The 23,318-nt window shown below is 39.1% G+C and overlaps 1 protein-coding gene across 2 annotated transcripts; it reads right to left on the reverse strand.

The window, feature by feature from the left end:
- Positions 1-354: 354 nt before the first annotated feature.
- Positions 355-15,830, reverse strand: ripk2 (receptor-interacting serine-threonine kinase 2). 2 transcript variants are annotated; one of them, XM_029453466.1, is made up of 12 exons: positions 15,244-15,291; positions 14,883-14,971; positions 13,644-13,797; positions 12,564-12,719; positions 9,934-10,091; positions 7,867-7,916; positions 7,552-7,713; positions 5,676-5,761; positions 4,023-4,124; positions 3,824-3,926; positions 3,488-3,688; positions 355-2,919 (listed from the first exon to the last, which is right to left on the reverse strand). In XM_029453466.1, the coding sequence occupies exons 3-12, from the start codon at positions 13,677-13,679 to the stop codon at positions 2,537-2,539; spliced, it is 1,437 nt and encodes a 478-aa protein (XP_029309326.1). In that variant the 5' UTR covers positions 13,680-13,797; positions 14,883-14,971; positions 15,244-15,291; the 3' UTR covers positions 355-2,536. The 2 variants fall into 2 exon arrangements, with proteins under 2 accessions (XP_029309326.1, XP_029309325.1); XM_029453465.1 differs by lacking the exon at positions 14,883-14,971 and having other exon boundaries at positions 15,244-15,830.
- Between the last annotated feature and the right edge of the window lie 7,488 nt (positions 15,831-23,318).

Here is a 23,318-nt window from a genome sequence, read left to right on the forward strand (position 1 = left end):
CGGGACACAAATACAACGTTTACAAGTGGGAAGTGGTCTCTACAGAACCAAAACTGCAATAATATTGTTGTTATAATGTTGTATCAAATACACTTTATCAGGTTATTTTGAACTCATTCTTCTGGCTTTAGTTAAACAAATTGTATTTCTCCCTAGGGTCATTGGTTGCTCTCAAAGTAGATTCCCCAACACTGGCGTGAGGAGCGTTCAGTATGTCTGGCTGTACGTTAACCCTCAAGGCGTCGCAACCAGCAGCTCTTTACACAGGAAAACATTATGAGTTAGTAAGTGTGCTAAAAGAGAAAATACTGCCGTTGGTTTAATGTTACATACAAATAAATGAAGAAGAAAGCAGGCAGTACAAACAGAGAATCATTTAATGAAGCGTGTGATACAATATAGGGAAAATTCTAGTTTCTGTTGAAACCAGGGTTAAACATCAACTGAGCGTTATTATTGTCGACACTGATAATGAGATGGGCACTGAATGAGGAATATCGAATCATCACTTAACAAAAACAATGAGCTTTTAACAAGAGACCACAAATGGAAATATATATATTATATATATAAAAAAGATGAAAATCATCTACAGTAAAAAAATATGTGACAACATATTGAAGCTATCAAATGTGTAGCATTTTTACACGTTTTTCTTGATGTGCGTGTAAAAGGTTTGTGCACGTTGCTATAGTTTTATAGTTATAGTTTAAGCACAATATGAGGCACATTTAACAAAGACAAGGAAACAAGTCCTACGTTTTGGAAACGTATCGACTTTGCTCGACCTTCCTGTTGTGTATTAAATGAGTCTCAAAAAGAACCTGCTGTCTTTATTCAACTGCAATTTACTAGTTTGGAACTCATTTTGACAAACAAAGGTTCATTTGTGGAGTTACAGAGAGTAATGACACAGATACAATACTGCAAGTTAAGCACCCGTTCTGAGGGAAGTGAAGGCAGTGATGAAGAGGCTTAATGAGATGCACACGACACACACATAGCTGAACAACAATCAGATGATAAATGGATTCTTCAAACAGGAAATTAATCTGCAATTACTTTAATAATATAGAAATGAATTAATAATAATTATTAGCAAAAATACCAACAATTCTCTGGTCCCAGCTTCCTAAAGTCTTCAATGACAGTAAACTAAATAAACGACTTTGGCTTTTGGACATCATTTAGAGATGCCACCGTGGGCTCTGGGAAACAGTAAACTGCATGTTCAACCTTTTTATAGACCAAACGATTATAAATCGGCAATATTGATAATGAAAATGCTCGGTCCTGTTACACACACACACATATGCAAACATGGCTATGAGGAAGTAACAACTGTGTCATGGAAACAGAAATAATGGCTTTCTTAACTCCGGTGTATTTTGGCACAAAGAATTATACGTAGTGAATGAAGCAACAACAAAAGTGTATTACTCAGTATTACTTATACAGACAAACGGGGGCAACCGTCTTTGAAAACATTACTGTTGTATTGAGCGGATTAGGAAGCGCGGCTACAGGAGACAGTGGTGACTGCTCAGACTGCACTAAAGCTGGTGAACGAAGCGGGTTTGATCTTCTCTGTTCATGTGTTGCAGCTCTTCTGCGGAGCAGCTCAGCACATAGATCAACTAACTCTGGAAGAATCTAGAGGAGTCACACGTGTCTACATTATTCAGAATACTGAGAGGTGAGGCCACGACTGAGAAGGCCAAAAGAAATCAGATCACTTTGGTCCACTTTTTATCCAGACATGCAGACACACACGCATCCCTCTCATTCTGAGTGTTATATTACAATACGCTTAACTTAACGACTCTCTTTCGCTCAGTGCTCATTTCAAATAAAAAGGGAAGAGAAAGAGCCCATGTTGGGAGAAACACTTTCCATACAGTCACAGTCTACCAAGTTCAGTCCAACACTTCAGTTACGTGAAGCCGTTAACGTTCAAGAACTCCAGAGTTAGTTACCATTAGCTCTGAAGTCGTGTAGCACAACACTTGACTGCATTTTACACATATTTAATGTAGCTTTCTTCAATACAAAGACACAGTGAGGGCAAAATACTCACTCACTTCACTCAGGTGTTAAACATCATGTTACTTTATGATTGCTTTCAGTTCGTTTTCCAGCATGTTAACAGTCTTCCTGTCACTCAGATCAAATGAACACACACACACACTCACACTCTCTCTCACACACACACACACACACACACACACACACACACACAATAAATAAATCACCTGTTTAAATCCATGACATTGTTAAATTAAAATCACTGATTCTGACTAAATCTTTTGATTCTGATTGTACGGAAGATAACCTTCCGTCTCTCGTGAATATTCTTCAAAGCCAGGAAACTTAGTTTAGTACCTGCGGCTCTTTTTGCTCGCCCAGCCCTCAGCGTCTTTGACGGGAACCATGGTGACCATCTTTGACGACAGCGGACCCAGTAAGAGTTAAGTGTAGTGTAAAGTTTGCACAGACTGTAATCTGGATAGTTTCCATTGTTTGGCTGTGACGGCTGCTACATGTTCCTGGGGATGTTGTAGGATGTGGAGAGGGGCGGTGCGCTGGGGTAGAGAGTAGGAGACCCGATTTCAGGCGGGTACGGCTGCAGGCCCATTTGCTTGTTGTCACGCAGCTTGCGGACGACGATGCGGCAGAAGTCTTCGTTGTGCCGGTGGCAGTTGTCCAGGAGCTGGCGGACCTTAGCGGTGCGCGTGGTCTGGGTCACCACCAGCTCGTAATCCTCCCGCATCAGCATTTTTTGGGCCAGCAGGGCATCCAAGCTCTGGTTCAGACAGGCCTGCGTCATCTGGCAGACGATCTCCTCACGCCGGGACTCGATCCACCGGGCGATTGGGCCTTCTGAGGGGGAGGAGTGCCGCAACGGAGGAGAGTAATCTCCTGCAAGCGAGGAGAGAGGGGTGACTCAGATTTTGGTTGTACATTTTGGTAAAACAATAAAAACACTTATCATTATCACACATTTCATCCATTAAAGTAAAGACATAACATGCAACATTTCAGCATTAAAATGTCTAAAAATAAATAGACATATGTTGAATGAGTTATCTAATCAGAATCTAATCATTTTAATCACGTAACGGTCCGTTTCATTTGCTCGTCTGTAATGGCGACTAATCCACTTTGTCCATGTTATGGTCGTCTGCAAGAAGCTGTCATAACTTGACTTTTTAACGATACACTTTTTAGATCTTCGTCGTTTTTAACTATATATTTTAGGATTTTAGTCTGGATCTTAGGTTATTAGAGAAACACTGATTTTTATCATGAAACTGCTTTATTCAGTGTTTTTCCCCGTTTTTAAATCAGCGAGTACGTTTGTTTTGGAGAGGAGGAGACCTCTGCGGATCATTCTGCTCCCGGTGAAAACCTCCTCAACACTGAACAGTTAAGGAATCCTAACCGGGAGAAGCTGCAATGACGGCAATGGACAACTAACTGCTTGTACCTTGTTGCTGAGGCTGAGGATTGAGGGTGAGGTTATCCAGCTGTGTCTCATACTCAGTGATGGGCGGGCCTGGTTTGACGGGTATGTTCATATAATTCATGGGCCTGGCACTCTGGTAGCTGTTCAGATTGTTGTCTGTGCAGTCGTCCTTCAAATACTCAGGCTCCAGAGTATGAGCTTCAAATGACGACGGAAGCCCCTCTACATCAGAACGAGTGGAAGAAGAGGTGTGACAAAGTTTATATTGTATACAGATTTCTACATGAAAGCTGCTGTGTGGTGCTGTGAGCTTGTCCTGTGATGGCGATACATGAAACGCTCAGAGTCTGTAATTACCTCTAGAAGGTGCAGCATTGCTGCTGGTGAGGGGGCATGGTAGAGATATGTCTGTGTCCTGAGAGGAGCAAGAGCCCGAGCCTGAGGTGGAGGTGAGGCTCTCCTGTGGCAGAACATCATTTACATTTCCACACAATAAAGTACCAAGTTTATTATTAGACTTTATCCTGATATCTCCTCAGACATTTGAGCTACTGACCGGCCAGGGGCTGGGCCTGTCCTTCAGTATGTTCAGGGACCCCTCGTCACTCTTCTTCTCACTCACTGACTGGGCTGAACAACAGCCTGACCCCCGCCTCAGCTGTGGAGGAACAAGGGAGAGGAACGGATGAATCACACAATCACATGTTAAGAATGTTCCATCAAATACACGTGACCCAGAGAACCCTTCATACAAACAGCTTGTGGAGCAGAAGTGTATCATGCATCTGAACACAGTTAAATATGAACCTCTTTAGTTCCTGGTGGAAGTTTGGCAGTGTTGCTCGTACTGCACATCTGAATATAAAAGCTGGACACCAAATACTACCCGTTTAGTATCGCAGTTCTTATCAATTAAAAGTAATAAATAGTGACTATTTATTAGTAGCAACATCATTTAAAACACAAGACTAGAATGTGCTCTTACTCCCAAAATGATTCACAGGTATTTTAATACATTGCCGTAGGGACATATTAGCACTAGGGCGGGGAAACGATTCATCTAACAATGATTTGTAAAAAACTTTTGTTTTTTTTACAATAGAGGCTAGATATTGTTGCTGATGGACAGTAATCCTACACACAAAGTCAAAGATACCAGTTTTTCATGTTATTTATGTACAATTTACTTTTGAAATTGGCAAGTTTCTGAGAAATTAAAAAGGCAACTATTTTACTTATAGAACAAGCAGAATTTACCAGATAAACACCCCCCCCCCCACCCCCACAACCCCACACACACACACACAAAGAGGAAGGAAACGTTAAAGGGGAAATGATGAAGTACATGTTTCGTCCGCTCTTGGTCATAGCACAATTGAAACTCTACCAAATTAGCCACAGCCCCGTTTTTTGTGTGCTGTTAGCTAACTTTGTATTCCACAACAGGGGGATTCCTTCATCTATCTACTGTCACACTACTTTTACTAACCACATTTAAAACTTTTACTTTACAGTCGCATCGCCGTCATGATGAATCACTGAATTGACGTGGAACCTGTAACAGTGAGTTGGTCACAAGTCGTCATTCACCAAGAAGAAAACACCAGATATTCGCTGGTTACAGCATTTATCAACATACTGTCCGTCTATAACTTCACTTTAAGTTCTGGTTACTTGTGATGAGCACTTGCCATTATTTATTTATGAATTAATTCATTAAAACTAATAGTGAAAACAATTCTATTTGACTTTAGCACTCAGACTCCCCCCCCCCCCCCCATTTAAAATGACAGTCTGTGGAGTATGAAACCTGCCCCTCTGAGCACCACGATACGTTACCGGTGTCCCTTAGGTTTACCTTAAATGCTCATAACATTTAGAACTAGCACCTCACGGTTGTTTGCCTCCACCAACCAGTCAAGTAGCAGTTTACATCCGTGTCTGTGCAAAACGTCATGACTTCCTTATTGTATGAAATTGTCATAATTAGAGTATGGATTTTTGAGTGATGGCCAATAATGTGCTTTGTGAAGTCACAGTGACCTTGACCTTTCTTTGACCACCAAAATCTAATGAGTTCATCCTTGAGTCCAAGTGAACGTTTGGGCCCAATTTGAAGAAATTGCCCCAAGATGTTCCTGAGAATGGGACAGACGCACGGACAACCTCCGGCCACGGCTGTAGAACTGTGAGAAGGCTGCTGACTAACCTTTGACCTCTTAATCTCCAACACAGCCTCCAGGAAATCTATTTCGTCAAACTTCCTCACCATGGGCTCCAGCTCAATCACACACTCTGAAATGACAAACAGCACATCTTTACTGTCTGATCTTTACAGTTTGCAGGACTAAACTAGTTGAACTGAGATGGTACTCCACCAGTAGCTCGGGGTGTGGTCTGATTCAGAAACTTACCAATGTTATCTGGAGGTTTAAGTGCACGTTTGGTTGTTTAGGCCAGTGGTTCCCAAATGGTGTGCCATTTGTGAGACCAATGCCGGTGTGCCATGGGATTTTGAAACAATTAGGCCTATTGCATTTAACTGTACACAAGGTTATGAATGATTTTTATTTACTTCAGTGTTTCCCCTAGGTATACTGCTCTGCGGGGTGCTGCCTGGGCTGGATCAGGTCCGTGCGTGGCGCAGATTTTTTAAGTTCTCTCCTTAGCTTTCCTCCGCTCCGTCTCTGACACTGTACTTTATGGGTACTTTGTCCTATACACTTATTTCACAATATAGAAACAATAGGTCTTATATGCTTTGGCCTAAAAAGAAATCTGTCAAAGTGAACCTCTGCGAACTGTGATAACAGTGACACTATGTGTTAGAGAGGGGATTTTGCCCAGATATGAACACTTGGTCTTTGGTGTGGCTTGGCCACAGAAAGTTTGGGAACCCCTGGAGTAGGGTACTTTCATGTACAGATGAAAGGAAGAAGTTAGCGCCAATTGTTTTACGGTGACCACAAGAAAATGTTGACAGAAAAACCTAAACTTTCATTTCTTCCAACGATGTGGAAAATACACTGTGTAATGTGACTCTGCAGTCAGGGAGAGAAAGAAGACTATTGTCCAAACACACGTCGGTGAGCAGTTAGTTTCTATGTTTTGGAAAAAGACACTAAGTTCATAAATCTGCTCTGTTCTGATGATCAAAAAGGGGCTTTGATCATTTCAGTTTTGGCCGTAAAGAGAAGTTATGACACGCAGCTCACTAAAGAGAACCGGATTATTTTCACTCTGTATTTGTATTATACTATAGTTTTATTTTGTCTGAAATACAAACAGCATTTGTCAAGGACTGTTTCAATTATTGTTCTCATTTTAAAAATAAAACATTTGTGGGTCTATTTCCTTAAAGATATTAGTTTCAGCCCACTATGCTGAGCAGTACATGAGCGATGGACTTGATATGCATAGAAATCTGTCAAAACTGGCCAAAAATGAAGTAAAAAAAAATTCCTTTTAAAAACACACATAGGCATTATGTCCATGACACGCGTCCTGACTGGAGTTCACGGCGGACTCGTCAGTCAGACGCACTGTTTCTATCTATTCTTGTCGCTTGATTTCACTACACAAACCTAAATAAGGTGTCAGCTGGCTGAAGGTTTCCTACCTGCTGTTGGATTATTGGATGTGGTTTAAAAAGTACAAACGTCGGAAGATAACAAATACTACTCGCCCATCTTTCAAGTGGTTACGTCTCCAGTCTGATCTCGAGCGCAATTTATTTACAATTAAAACATTAATTTAAAATATTTATATATTTGAATAATCTTTTTATTAATTTTTTTATACAAAATAATTTAACAATCGAATATATATTCAAATTGAGACCATGCCCTAATGCAAAGTGCTTACATGCGCTGTGGACCCGGACAGGTTTCATTTCCAGACCGGAAGCTGATACTTAGTCACTGCTTTGTCAGGGTAAACTGTAGCGCTGACTAATTGGATATGTCTGTTACTCAATGTGAAAAGACCAAACTGTTAAAAAGGTTAACCTGGTACGAGAGAGTGCAACCCTTCGAGAGGGTGGAATATGTCATGTTCCTGCCGTTCAGTTATTTGTGTGCGCTTACTGAGGAAGGAAGGTCGTTCATCAGGGTTGGTGGTCCAGCCGCAGGTCATTAAACTGATGAGGGTCTCTCTGCTGGGGATGTCAGCAGGCAGGCTCTCCAGACCCGTGTCAGGACGCATCCCACGGAGCACACTGAACATGATCTGCATGGGGTTGGTCACCTCTGATCACACAAACACAGATCAGCAATTAGTCAGCTAGCACCATGAAAGTTCACTCGAGTAGCAACTGAACAGAATGAGAGAATGACAAATCAAACTTGGATATACATTTAATAACAGACGAACCGGAGAGTGATAAAAACAAAATGTGTTACCTTCAAATGGAATATGCCTGGACAGCACTTCCCACATAATGATGGCATAGCTTCGATGTAAACATGAAAGAGAGAAACAGTTAAGAGAAGTTAGAGTTACATCATCCTTTTGGAGCGGTCTTCCCCTTCAGAGCTGAGGGACTTTACGACTAAAGAGAGGCTGCTTAGAGGAAGGGCCCCGGCTGCTTGACCCGCTGCTGCAATCCAAACCTATTGCACAAATGCTTAAACTTCCCCTACAGACACTTTTTAAAGTATGTAAACGTACTCTGCTATGATTAATATTTTCCTCAACGTGGGCTTATCACATAAAATAAACCTTTTTTTCCCTCATTGAGAAATTCTGGATCTTTGAGTAGTCTGTCGTGAACTGAATTTGGCGACTAGCAGATGCATCAGGATGTTAAGTAGAGTTAGCATCTTTTATTTGTTCACCTTGTTTGTTAGCTTGTCACTACCAGTGGCTGACACATCGTTAGTGGTTGTGAAACATAAACATATATATAGTGGGATATTTTGGTAGAAGGAAGGTCAAGGGTGCGGTTTACATCCAAAAACTGCACGCTCGACATGTTAGCTGTCACAACTTTTACTATGCTAATGCTAACTCTTGTTCTCTGTCTTGATAAGTCCGTGTCTGAGTATTAGACAGCGATTGGCTTTTGAATTTGTGACATACCAAATAGGTCTGCCATGATAATTAAGTTATCGATTTATCATACGATACTTAGACATGAGCTCGATGTTGCTTGTTGTGGTTACAGGTTTGTTTGTTGACGTGAGAATGTCACTAACTAATTCATTAAATCATTTACAAGAATTGTGTGATGAATGTGGTTTCCCGGCAGGAGTGTTGTTAAGTACGGCACAGATACTAAACTAGGCAGGAATTTATACTATTTTAATTCTGCTATTTTTATAATGGTACGTCAGACTCATTTACATCTACACTGTGATTATTGTCCTGTAGATGCTCTTATTCTGCCCTTGTACTAATTGTTATGTTTTTGCTGTGAAGCAGTTTGGGCTGAAATTCTTGTATGAAAGGTGCTATACAAATAAAGCTTATTATTAGTATATTATTACTAACATTAGAGCCGACATGATGTCAGAATAAACAGCAGTTTTCCCTTCCACTATAAGACCAAGACATTGCACATTTTTGTTAACAAACCCCGAGAGCCCATTTTATTAATTGTTTTGGTTCTGTGGTTTTATTTAATTTATTCTGGATATTTTTAAATCACATTCCAATTCTAATGTCAGAATATTAAGAATTAAGACTTTAAAGTTCACTGCTCTTTGGGTGAAAGGGTGTACTTGCATTATTAAGCTATTATATTGTCATTATATCAGTGGCATAAAATGGTCATAAAAAGACAATAATATTGTTTTATCGCAATTACTTCTGGGACATTATATCGTACAACAAGAGCAGTTATCCTGACAGGCCTTGTACCTAATCTAGCTTGGCCGGGGTACATTTGAATCCCAGATTTTAGGGAAGTGCACAGACATATCCCCTACAGCACCTCTCTAGTGACACACTTTGCACAGATACAAGTCACACATTTAGGACGTACAGTAAACATAAGAAAAACACATTTTGGAGAGGAGGGGATCGTTCAGAGACTGCATCAGCTGCAGGCCAGGAAAGATTCATATGCAGCCACAGAGGAAAGTGGAGTTCTTGTTTTGTTTCTTTACTTCTTTGGTAATAGTCACCACTCCCTCTTTCTGACACAGATTCCTGAAATCATCTCCCCGACGTGATTGTCAGGTTTACTGTTCTGTACTGGTATGCTAACAATCCAACCCCATGCCGGCACATTGTCACACCTTGGCAGTCAGGAGAGCCTTATTTCCCTGATCTGCTGAACAAATATGTATTCTATCAGATGAAGTCATAGAGTTAATCTATTCATAAATTCTGCTCAATAACTAGACCACTAACCAATTGAACATCATATACATAAATCATATTTAAATTAAACTCATGAAATGAATAATGGAGAACACACTCTTTGGTTATTTCTAACGGCTAGTTATTGAGGTTTGATGTGTCACCTGTACATGTCGTGTTTCACATCGGCCCGACGGCTCTTGGATGGTTCGTACTTCTCGGGGGGCATGTAGATCACCGTGCCCCCCATCTCAGTGGACTTGGACCCCGAGCCTTTACTGACGGACAGCTGGCGCCACTTTGAAAGGCCGAAGTCTGCGATCTGGACAGAACAATAGCACAACATTAGACTATTCCATAATACTATATACATGTTTTGTTTTTCTTGGATCATGTTTTTCTGATTAGAACATTAGCTCTGTCGTGGGAGAATGTCCCATTAATTATAGTGGGAGCGACGATGACACACACACATGACAGTTTCTGAGCATGAAGCAGCTCATTTTCAATTATTCAAAGAAAATAATAATTAGCTGCAACTAACCTTTACTTTCATTATCGATGAATTTGCTTATTATTTTCTGTGACAATGTGCGCGAGTGTGTGAATGACAACTACAGATGAAAACAAGGTAGAGAAACAACATTTGGATTTTAGGAATGTTTAAATGTTTTACCCAGGATTCTTCCTGGACGGTGGTAAAAGGCCTGCTCCAACATCAGACACATCTCTACCGAGTGCACTTTTCCACTTGTGTTTAAAGCCGGTATTTGTGCACAGTTGCAGATAAAGATTAGACTTCACTCGTATTATACTATTTTTAGAATCAGATGCAAGTGGCGGCTGCATAGGATTGTTTTTCCCACATCCCAAACTTTTCCAATAACTCTAGTCTAAACCAGTCTTTCTCAAAGAGAGGTCCGTGAGAACATTGGTCACATTTAAAGTGTTTCTCAAAGTGTTTAAAAATTACTAGTATAGACTAGAGCGTTGTATAGTCCAAAAGTCAAATTGTATTGACAAAGGATCGATGGTATAATTTCTAAAATTCTGCTTCAATCCATATTTGTTGCCGTTCAGCGTTTCAAATCTCAAAGACTGCCTTCTTTCATCTACGTAACATTGCAAAAATAAGACACATCCTGTCTCAAAATGATGCAGAAAAACTAGTCCATGCATTTGTTACTTCAAGGCTGGATTACTGCAACTCATTGTTATCAGGTTGTCCCAAAAAGTCGCTTAAGACTCTTCAGTTGATCCAAAATGCAGCGGCACGTGTATTGACTAGAACAAGGAAACGGGATCATATTACTCCTGTATTAGTTGCTCTGCACTGGCTCCCAGTAAAATACAGAATAGAATTCAAAATCCTTCTCCTGATTTACAAATCAATTAAAGGTCAGGCTCCAGCATATCTTAAAGATTTCATAGTACCTTATAAACCAACTAGAGCATTACGCTCCCAGACTGCAGGGTTACTTGTAGTTCCTAGAGTCTCTAAGAGCACAATGGGAGCCAGAGCCTTCAGCTATCAAGCTCCTCTCCAGTGGAACCAGCTTCCAGTTTGTGTTCGGGAGGCAGACACACTCTCCACATTTAAGAGTAGGCTAAAGACTTTCCTTTTTGATAAAGCTTATAGTTAGGGCTGGCTCAGGTTTGCCCTGGATCAGCCCCTAGTTATGCTGCTATAGGCTTAGACTGCCGGGGGACACCTCCCTGCTCTCTTCCTTCTCTTCCTCTCTCCTCCCCTCCCTCTCTTCTTCTCCCTCTCTATCTGTATGCATTTATGTAAATGTATGTTACTAACTCACCATCCGGGGTATCACCCCCGGAGTGTCTGTCTCTCATGTGGCAGGTTGCCACTGATAAAGTTTACATCAGGATCATGAATCGTGACAGCGCCTGCTGCCCTGGTCCTGCTGGACACCGGGAAGCCTTATTGACATTTTCCTGGATTCATCCAAACTTTCTATTTCTTTTTTTTCCAACACAACATAATTTCTGTCAAATGTTGTATTTGTACTGTGTTGTTTATCCTGTACACACGACATCTATTGCACGTCTGTCCGTCCTGGGAGAGAGATCCCTCCTCAGTTGCTCTCCCTGAGGTTTCTTCCATGTTTCCCCCTTTAATTATGGGGTTTCTTTTAGGAAGTTTTTCCTTGTGCGATGCGAGGGTCTAAGGACAGAGGGGGTCGTAACCTGTACAGTCTGTAAAGCACACTGAGACAAATGTATCATTTGTGAGATTGGGCTATACAAATAAATTTGATTTGATTTGATTTGAAAAACGTTGATATAAATGACATTTATATAACCAGACTGACTCATTTAATCTCATTAATTACTAATCTTTTTTTTAGGACATTGGCGTAATAAAATATGACTCGATAACCTCAATATTCTTTTGTAAAGAAATGACATTCGGCACAGCCCTACGAAACCATGTGAAAGATATCCAGTAGAATTACCCAGAGCCTCTTCAGACTTCTTATTTTATCAGAGCAACAGTCCAAATCCCTCACATATTCAATTTACTATCATAACTGACAAAGTAAAGCAAATCCTCACAGTTCACATTTCAACACCTTAAAAACACAGAATTTCTAAAAGCTTGCTTGAAAAATGACTGAAAAAATTAAATAAATGAAAATAGTTGTGTGCCCTAATGTATGGTTTCTGTGGGTAAACATGGGAATCCATTGAATATGTGATAACTGTACACATGATTATAAAAGTAAGTAGACAACCGCACTCAGCTCATACCGTTACTAATTATTGCCGCAGCACAAACCTTAACATGAAATTCTCCATCCAACAGTATGTTCTGTGTCTTCAGGTCATGATGTAAGAGAGGTGGGTTCATGTTGTGAAGGAAGTTAACCCCCAGGGCAATCTCATACAGGATCCTCAGTCGTAAAGGCCAGGCAAGCCCGGGGTACATGTCCTTCTGTGGGCAGAGACAACAGACAACTACAAGGATCAGTCACACTTGTGTTTAGGCAGGTGCAGGATACCGTGTGTGGGGGGGTGGGGGGGGGGGGGCGCTGCGACACACACACACACACACACACACACACACACACACACACACACACACAGTCATAGACAGAGCGGAGGATAGGAGACGAGTGAACTAAAAACATCCCCGCCACGCTATATGTTAGAATTCTCATTCCTTTACGGGTCTGATAACTGATAATAATAATAATAATAATAATAATAATAATAATAATAATAATAATAACCATATATCTTGATATTTTTGGACCAGGCCTAATTTCCACTACAAAACAAAGCAATGCAATGAGCACAAACTGACGTGTTACTACACCAAGACAAACTATAACCGTCAGATTTTATTTGGAGCATGAGATGCTAGACATATTTCCGTGAGCACAGACAATTACGTCTTATCTTATCTGCTTGTTTTAAAGTTTCACAAGAGACTGTGAATACTTCCAAGTTTCACTTGTGCCTGCTGTCCCACGGGTATAAATTAAATGGTACATGATGAGTGAGGTGTGAGACAGAGCTACAGATGGAGCACTTTGCCAAAAACAACAAAGAGACTCTTTCACTGCAGACGTCTGCAAACAAAAGTGCAGAAATAAGAACTGCAGCACGTTTAGATGTTCTACATTTGAGACTGTCATTTGATTTGAATACAAAATACTTTCAACACATTTCTGTTCATATTAGTTCTCCTTTCCTGAGTGAAGACAATATAAATGCCTTATAGCCAAGGAAAGCTGCTGTCTTTTTAATCCATATGAATTCTTTAGGATTGAGCCTTGAATTCTGATGTTAGGACTGGATCAGTTTCTGAATAAATAACTAAGTGTTATGAAATGATTCTATGACATATAGCTACCTCATGGAGCAACAGGTCCAGAGAGCCATTGCTCATAAACTCGGTGACTATGCAGAAGAACTCGGGCTCGTTGCAGATGCCAAAGATCTGGATGATGTAGTTGAACCTGGCTTTGTGGAGCACCTCTGCCTCCTTCAGCAGGCAGTTCCTCTCTCTGAAACACAGCCAGTGACACAGATTCAGTCTTTACTCTCACACAGAGTGATACAAATGCAAAAACAGTGATGACATTTGCGGTGTTGTGGGTGTATACAGCGTTACGGGAAGTATGAATCCTCAAAGATGATCGTCTCAGGTAGGAATCCTTATATCAATTTGAGCCAAATCACGGGTCAAATGATCAATGGTGACCTGTGTCCTACTTTTATGTGTCAGGAAGCCAAACTATTTTTATGTGTCAAACAAAACACTTATTATATAATAGTTTTTGGGAAAAGGTTACTGAGAATCATTCATTTGAAGTTCCATAAATGATAGTATTGAGCAGACTCCTGTCATCACATCATTACACAGGCGAGTAAGGGGTTCACTAAGATAAAAAGAGATTGTGCAGCTCAGCTTTAAATGTGTTTATAAGTACGTTTCTCTTAAACCTCAACTGCAGGAAGGCAGAGTGATTGAGCACCAGAGAGCACTGAGTGGCAACTGACAATTATTTCACAACCACATTTAAGGAATCAGTATCAATAATTATTATTATCATATTTTTAAACTCTCAAGAATCACTTCAAAAAAATCAGTATCAGGGAGCTTATTTTTGCTTTACAAAAAGTTATGGGAGGCGTGTCAAAGGGGACAGCTATTCTGTCATTACACAGACCACTAAGGGAGTCACAGTTAGGCTGCACCTGACAATTCTTTTCACTATTGATTAATCTGTAGATTATTTTCTAGATTTATCGTTTGGTCTATGAAATGTCAGAAAATAGTAAAAATGTCCATCCAAGTTTCTCAAAGTCCAAGGGGATCTGTTTAAATGTCTAGTTTTGTAAGCTCAAAACCAAAATATATTCACTGATGATACAAAACAGAGCGAAGCAGAATGAATTAATGAATTAAAACGATTAATCGTTTATCAAAATAGATGGTGATGGTTTTTCGGTCGATTGACTAAATCGATTAGTCGACTAAGCGTTGCATTCTAGTCACAGTCCTCTCAGAATGTATCCTAAAATAACTTTAAATATAATATAAATATAAATATAAATATATTTGAGAAATGTGTGCAGACTTCTCTACCTGAGCTGCACGAAGGCTGAGTGCTATGTTATCCAGAGACAGACAGTGCAGCTGCTCCATAGACAGGGCACTGGAACAAGCCTGGCACACTATGGACACACATGATTGAAATGTGCCCGCAACACTCACACTTTCAAATTCAAATGTCGCCACTTCAAGTCTTGATACTCTCATTTCCACCGTAGACAGTTTTCTGTGACTGCACAGTCAGCAGGTGCTAAATGTTCTGTAAACGTCACTGGAATAATACAATACAAGTTTCTGAATAATTTCTCTTTACAGCCGTTGAAAATCCCTTCCAAACAGTGCAGCTTATTTGGCCTAAATTGTTAGATAAGGCGGTCACAGCAACACAGGGTACCTTTCTCCAACGGGACAGTCGAGTTTCAGGCACTTGATGGCCACAGTGGTTCTCCAGTCGGAGTGCTGCGCCTTGAACACGGTGCCGAAGCCCCCTCTGCTCAGGTAGTACAGGTCTGTCAGCTTCTGGTAGGGGATCACCGGCAAGGTGCTGGTCAGACTGCCAATGTTCACACAGCCCATAGCCGGGTTTGGCTCCATAGCAGTTTGTGAGCCTTTTACGGGAAGTCACTGAGGATTTATCATCCACTAGGTCAGCCACTGAAAGCAGAACTGCCCCTTTATGGTAATTGCAATGAGGAAGCGCTCTTCCATTCACACGCATGTCATAATGTCGCTGACTGCTAGCAAGCTAAGCTATTGTAGCGGAGGAGGACTGCTGACAGAGAGCAACCGATAACTGTTTCAGCCGTTTGCAGACAAAAAACGCCGAGCACACAACGACTATACTTAAATGTAGGCTCTTTCACCTGCCCGTTTATTCATGGTAGGCTGCCAGGCTGCCTCTAACCAGCTGTCACACAGGCTGAGTCAAAGAGGAACAACAACAGCGAGCTGCAGAGCGCCGCCAGGTGGGTTTGTTGTTGCTAATGACGACACGCTTCCGGGTTTTTGCGAGATGCGTTCAGGCACATGCGTTTCGAGACATTCAGACAGATGACCTGATTGTATTTTTATTGTGGGGCTGATTTTCCAAGCTGCTCTCTGAGCACACACAACATTTCAAAGAGGAATTAAAGCTAGGGACACGCACAAATGATGTAATGTTTATAGCTCGACTTCAAGTCAAATGCATTTTTGTTTCACTTTCGTTGGAACTAAAAACACCTCCTCTGAGCTTGAATACAATGTCTCATGTCGGTTTGTTTTTTTGCTGGTGGAATTTCCCAAACGTGGGGATTTCCTACTTAACTGTGATGTGACAACATATTAAAGTAAAACATTGAACAATTTTCGTTTTTGATTTTATTCAAAAACCTCATGAACTATTTTGTATAAAATGTTGCTTAAAACTAGATTTATTTATCATCTACTAATGATTTTCATACCTCAAATAAGTCTTGATAGAAAAACATTGACAAGTTGGAGACATCAGTTTGTCCTTTGGAGGAAAGAGAGGAATCATAGTGAAATTTCAGATGTCTCCCCTACTTTTAGCAATAGGAAAATAAACAGTTTGAAAATGTTTGACTTAGTGTGTATTATTTTAGACATCCTGTTGTAAGTAGAACTTTAGAAGACCATAGACAAAAGGCAGACAAAGTTAATTATGTACAAAAGTCTATTCCCATACTCCTAAAATAAAATAGATAGATAGATAGATCGATATAATTAAATATTTAAGTAAATCAAAGAATACTGAGTGTAATAATAATAATAATAATAATAATAATAATAATAATAATAATAATAAGCTTTATTTGTATAGCACCTTTCATACAAGAATTTCAGCCCAAAGTGCTTCACAGCAAAAACATAACAATTAGTACAAGGACAGAATAAGAGCATCTACAGGACAATAATCACAGTGTAGATGTAAATGAGTCTGAAGTACCATTATAAAAATAGACAAATTAAAATAGTATAAAATAACATTGGCACACCATTCTTGTAAATGTTTTAAACTATCAGAGCCATATTTTGAAAGTATGAGATCAACAATGGGCCCCTGTGGCCCTTCAACTGGTTTACTCCCTTTGCTACACATTCCTGGTAGTCTTTGGCAGACTCTTTATTGACCCTTGTATTTACGTTTACGGCGTCAACCTCTTTATTGACCTTTTAACGTATAAAACACAGTAATGCAGAAATTAACATTGGTTTTACCAAAATTATAAATCCTAATCAAAACATCATACTAATTCTGTGGGATAATAAAGTCACATCGTAAAAGTTTATGATTTATCAGAAAGAAAGTCCCTGCCTGTCTATGGGACTGAAGCACGTGTTTGCCTGGAGCCACTGCTAAACCCTTGTGAAGTAGAGGGCGTCAACAAATCAGTAACCACGGTGTAAGTGCTGCTTACGTGGCTCTCACACAAGAATTTTTGATGAACCAACAAGATTATCAACAAGACAGTACCTGCACAGTTTAGAAAAGAATTGAATAGAGAACTCAGACTGACTCAAAATTGTGTGATCCATTGTATTTATAGGTTAAACCTTGATGGACACTAGTGGGGTGATGAACGGTTGTGTGAATTAAAAACACATTGACTTTATCTGACGATGTATGTGATGTCACACACACATCATATGACTTCCTCTTTAAAAAGAGCTTACATAACGTGTGTGTGCACAATACTGTGAATATCAGTCACACAGTGTGAGCATCTCAGAGCATTTTGCAACAGCAGCTGCACTTAAAATCCCCAATTTTCCGAGGATGTGGCTTTATGTTTAGTTTAAGTTAAGTTTCCTAATGCTTAATTGTAGCTTAATATATCCATATTTTCCTGTTGTAGTATTGTATGAGCAAACACTTTCATCACATCCATCAACACACTTTCTCTTCTTCAGAAACGATATGTTAGAGTTGTTACTTTTTCTAGCTTCATCTGCTTCATTGTTTTGTAAACTGAATTGTATTTAACATCAACAGGATGCAAATTTGTTTAAAAAGATTGAAAGCTTGCCTTCAACTCAGATCTTAGCAGAGCCGACCTTCACATTCCTCTTGTTAAACCCGCCTCAGCCAACTTTGTGTATCGGACCCATATTGAACAATGTTAATCAGCTCCCAGGTCCCTGTCAGTGTCTAAAAGCATCACACATTGTTTAGATAATCCTAGAAGTGCAGTTTAGTTAGGCTTTAGTCTTAGTTCTTTTTTTGGAGTGAGTTGTTTATTCTATTTTGATCATTTAGTTTCACATTACTTTTTTTTGTTACCGTGTTATGACTTTTGAGTGTTTTGATCAAAAGTGATCAAAATAATTTATATTGTTTTGTTTTTATCTGCTTATGAATAAATAAGTCAATAAATAAAATCAATGTTCTATTAGTGTGTGTGTGTGTGTGTGTGTGTGTGTGTGTGTGTTTGTGTGTGTGTGCGTGTGTGTGTGTGTTTGTGTGTGTGTGTGTGTGTGTGTGTGTGTGTGTGTGTGTGTGCGCGTGTGTGTGTGTGTGTGTGTGTGTGTGTGTGTGTGTGTGTGCGCGTGTGTGTGTGTGTGTGTGTGTGTGTGTGTGTGTGTGTGAAATATTGTCTTGAGATGGACGGGAGCAAATGATAAATACATTGATGTTTTTCACTACATGAGAGAAAACACATCATTAGGCTGCATCCATTTCTCAATAAAATGTGTCCACAACATGGAGCAATATGTTAATAAGTTTATTTCTGTCGTCACTGGAACTGAGTGTTTTTAAGACTTTTGACAACATAAAAGATTTGCAACTAGACACCAATTACTTGTGACTTCACTTAAACTTGAGTCTATTGACTTAAAATAACTCCTCATGACCAAATATGAAAGATTATGAGGTAAAAAGTGTGAATGACATCTGGACTGTCTGCAGCTACTTTTACATTATGGACTTGCCGTGTGATATACGGACATGATCGATGTTGCTCGTTGTGTTTACAGGTCTGTTTGTTGACATGAGAATGTCACTAACATTATAGCCGACATGATGTCAGAATAAACAGCAGGGTTTTCCCTTCTACTATAAGACCAAGACATTGCACATTTGTGTGTCCATTCTTTTTTAGGATATTTAGATTTGTTTTTTTCACATTTCATTTGAATGTCTGAATATTCTTAAGACTTTAAAGTTCATTGCTCTTTGAAAGGGTGCACTTGCATTATTATGCTATTATATAATCATTATACAAGTGGCTTAAAATGACAATAATATCGCAATTATTTGAAGGACATCAGGGTGTGAAATGACAAACCATGGAATTCCCAGAGTAGCTTGTTAATGGAGATACTGTAGACCATATAATCCTGCTCTAAACTCTTTGTTCAGGGACAGATCTGCAGGATTATACAGTCGGCCGCCTCCAAACATCTTTGTAGCTTTTTCCTGTTTGCTAACCCATGTTCATTGCTTTGCTGCAGCTTAAAGAGCTGTTTCCCTGCTCCAGTCTGGCGCTGCCACCTGAGTGCTGGCACAGAAACAACTACAGTGGTGAGTTTCTAGAGAAGAGGCAGACGTTTCTGCAGAACCTGTTGTTACACAAAGACATCATCAGCAGGTGTGTTGTGGCGATAGGATGTCTTACTTCTTTCAACACTTCTTCAGATATCAGCCTGGTTTGATTTGGAGGTTTTAATTTATTGCATCTCAGTGAAGCTGTCAGACTCTTTCTGTGTTTGGTTGTTCCGCCGAGTCCATTTGACAGCCTGGAGGAAAGTGAGGTCACTTTCTTCACATAAATATTGGCTCAAGGGCTTAAGGTCAAGGATGTTGGCTGTAACTATTGGCTGTTGTTCTGAGAACAGGTGTTTTGTGAGACTCTGGAGAAGACTAACCATCGTCTTCAGAGAGAATTCTCGGAAAATCAGAAAAAAGAACCTGGAGGAGAAGGAAAACCACATCAGCCTCGTTGTGAAGAAAGCCAAGTAAAGATATGTCTTTTGCACTGAAACATTAGAGGTATCACATGTGCTGTACACTGTATTGAAATGATTTCCTATCACACAGATCCCTGCCACTTTCTTCGGAGGGCTTCAGGGTCCTCGCCAGCTAACAGCAACGTTAGCCACAGACACACACAGAGAAGGAGACACAGGTGTGAATGGATTTAAGCAGAAACACATGGAGGGAAACAAAGACAGGGATTAGTACAGAGGATACTTCTTCAAAGCATAATGCATGGAACAAAGCAAACAACCCTCTAGTCCTCCAATATATATTCTGTCTGTCCTTATCTCTTCGCTGATTTAGAGAGTAAAAGAGAATAAAGTCGAAATGTCCAGATCAAATACTTTTTTTTGAGAATAAAGTCGAAATATCGAGAATTAGGTCCAACTTTTAATATTATTGCCAGCCAAAAAATAAATATAAAATCAGAGGAAGAAGTTTGTTTGTTTGTTTTTCTTCGCATTTTGAAGATAATGTTGAAATGTTGAGGATAAATGTCGAACTTTTGAGAATAAATCCAACTGCTAGCGTTCGCGCATATAATGAAAATGTTACTCTTTATTCATGCCAATTTGACTTTAATCTTGAAATGCCAATTTTTTTTTTTTTAAATATATTTGTATTTGCCACTATGTGTGTACCATAGCTTGTATACAATATGCATATATATATATATATATATATATATATATATATATATATATATATATATATATATACATACATATAGATATATATAGATACATATATCTATATATCTATAGATATATATAGATAGATATATTTCTATGTCTATATCTATATATATCTATATATCTATATATAAATATATAGATATATAGATATATATGTGTGTGGAATAAAGCTTATTATCATTATTATTATATATATATATATATATATATATCTATATATATATATATAGATATATATGTGTGTGGAATAAAGCTTATTATTATATATATATATATATATATATATATATATATATATATATATATAATAATGATAATAAGCTTTATTCCACACACATATATATCTCTATATATATATATATCTCTCTCTCTCTATATATATATATATATATATATATATATATATATATATATATATATATATATATATATATAGATATATATATATATATCTATATCTATATATAGATATATAGATATATATAGATATATAGATATATAGATATATAGATATATACATATAGCTATATATGTGTGTAGAATAAAGCTTATTATCAAACTCACGTTAGATACCTGTGTATTATGTTGCTTTGATAACGGAATGTTATGCTCCTTCCCTGTAATGTGAATAATGACACTTGTTATTAATAATGTGTTGAAGCGCTGTGTTGTGATGCTAAACACACACGTGACCAGAAGGGGGCAATGTTTGAACAGTTTCCAAAGACAGAGCCGCTGCACCTGATTGAGAGGGATGCTGGGAACTTGATGTTCTGTTCTCATCCCACTCAAGGACTTCTCTCTAACCCTTGAACACAGTTCTCCTTGGTAATGGGTTTCCAGGTGAATCAATGAACAATATGTGTGTGTGTCACAGCCTCATTCATACGAACCTCATCATCAAAGTGAAGAGATGCTTCATTCATTCTATTAGTGTCACAGAACGAATGATTCAGAGGTCAGGGCACAGGCTGCATTCGTACTGCCAAACTGAATGCATTTAAAAGTGCTCCCACTGCCTGACCAGGACATGAACAGTAATGAACAATAACTACAAAAGCAAGAATAATAATACACACGCAATCAAAAGAACATATATATAATACATTTTGGGTTTCAAAGACATTTTCTGAAAAGCTGTAATTGGCTGATAAACGATCTTTGGCCTCACTTAAGACTCATACTAACCAGTGAAATACTGTCTTGAGATGGACGGGAGCCACTGATGTATACATTGATGTATTTAATCACATGTGTTATCATGAGAGAAAACACATAATTATAAAGAATTGTTGACTGTCATAAAATGCATCCACATCATGGAGCAGTAGGTAAGTTGTTAGTGACTCAAATGAAAAGCAACTGGAGTGTTTTTAGGCCTTTTGACAACAAAAAAGACTTTTAATCACCCAAGACTCGTGACTCCATTTGAACTTGAGCCCTTTTGACTTGGAACAACTCCCCATGGCCAAAGATGAAACAGTGTGTTGTACAGAGTGTGCAGTGATCCTCTTGGCAACAGGCGATCATTTAAATCAATGCCACAGCAGACAATGGCATCGCACGAGCAGGAAGGCAAGGGTGCAGACCAGCAGGCAGACAAATAACTACTTATTTATAACTTAAAACACAACATTTTACCTGCAAAACAAAGACAGGGCGAAAACAAAACTGACTGCATTAAAAAACGAATAAACAAAAAAACTGAGATTTTGATGTGGACGCATTTATTAAAGCGCATGTAAATACATTTGGGAGTGACAGACGGATCCTGTTGATTGTGATGGTTTAACATCTGGATCACACATTGTGCCTGCACTCAAATTGTAAACAGACCTGCATGTATTGATAGTTAGAAGTGACAACCCTGGAGAAGCATGTTCTGCTGTGAAGTGGATCCCGTACTCTCTAAGGGCCAGACCGTCAGAAGCTCAGTTAACTGCCAGCTACGAGTCAGTGTCAAAATAATAGAAGACATAACAAATACAATGTGGATTTTCATATTTCAGCCCAAACCGCAAATCCATCCCCTACGTTGTCCCTTGGAACCAGCATTTTTGCACTCCACAGTAAAAACAACAAAGCAAGGAAAAGAAACACGGACCACAAATACAAATTACAAGTTGGCCGGGAGACATATTCATCGCTCCCATAAATTAGGTCGAAAAAGTGTCAAAACCTGAAAGCAAAACAACTGAAGAAAAACGCCATTGGAACATCCTCCTTACAAATTACTCAGGGTTACAGTGTTCATAATCAATTGCAGATTTTACAACAAATACTATCCTTAATAATTTATGAACAAGTCAAAACATCAAAGACTTCCTAAAATATCAAGACAGACTCGTACTTTATTCAGTTTCATGTTTCCAAAAGAGGCAGAAATATTAAAAATGTTGTTTCGCTCAGAAGTTGAAATTCAACATGGAGGGGACTCATGATAGAGAATTGTTTCGTTTTAGTCTTGAGGTTATTGTTGTGTGGCAGAATACCTTGTCAAGCTTTTGAGTCCACTAATACAACATCCAGAATACAAGAATACAAAAGCCTTCACATGAATGAAGGCTTCCAGGATATTGATGCACATGATTTTGATTATGGAGGTGAGGATGTTGAGCTCAGTCTGTATGCTGGATTAACCCGGTTGAGGGGCCTTGGGGCACGATTGTTATGTTCTTCCCACATTCTTTGCAATGTGAGAGTATGGTGTTGCCTACACCACCATGAACTCATGCAGTGCACACAGCGTATACATGCCACATCATTATATTTTGCCTTAAACCCCAATAAACA

This window comes from Cottoperca gobio, chromosome 17, assembly GCF_900634415.1.
Source record: "Cottoperca gobio chromosome 17, fCotGob3.1, whole genome shotgun sequence".
Taxonomy (NCBI): domain Eukaryota; kingdom Metazoa; phylum Chordata; class Actinopteri; order Perciformes; family Bovichtidae; genus Cottoperca; species Cottoperca gobio.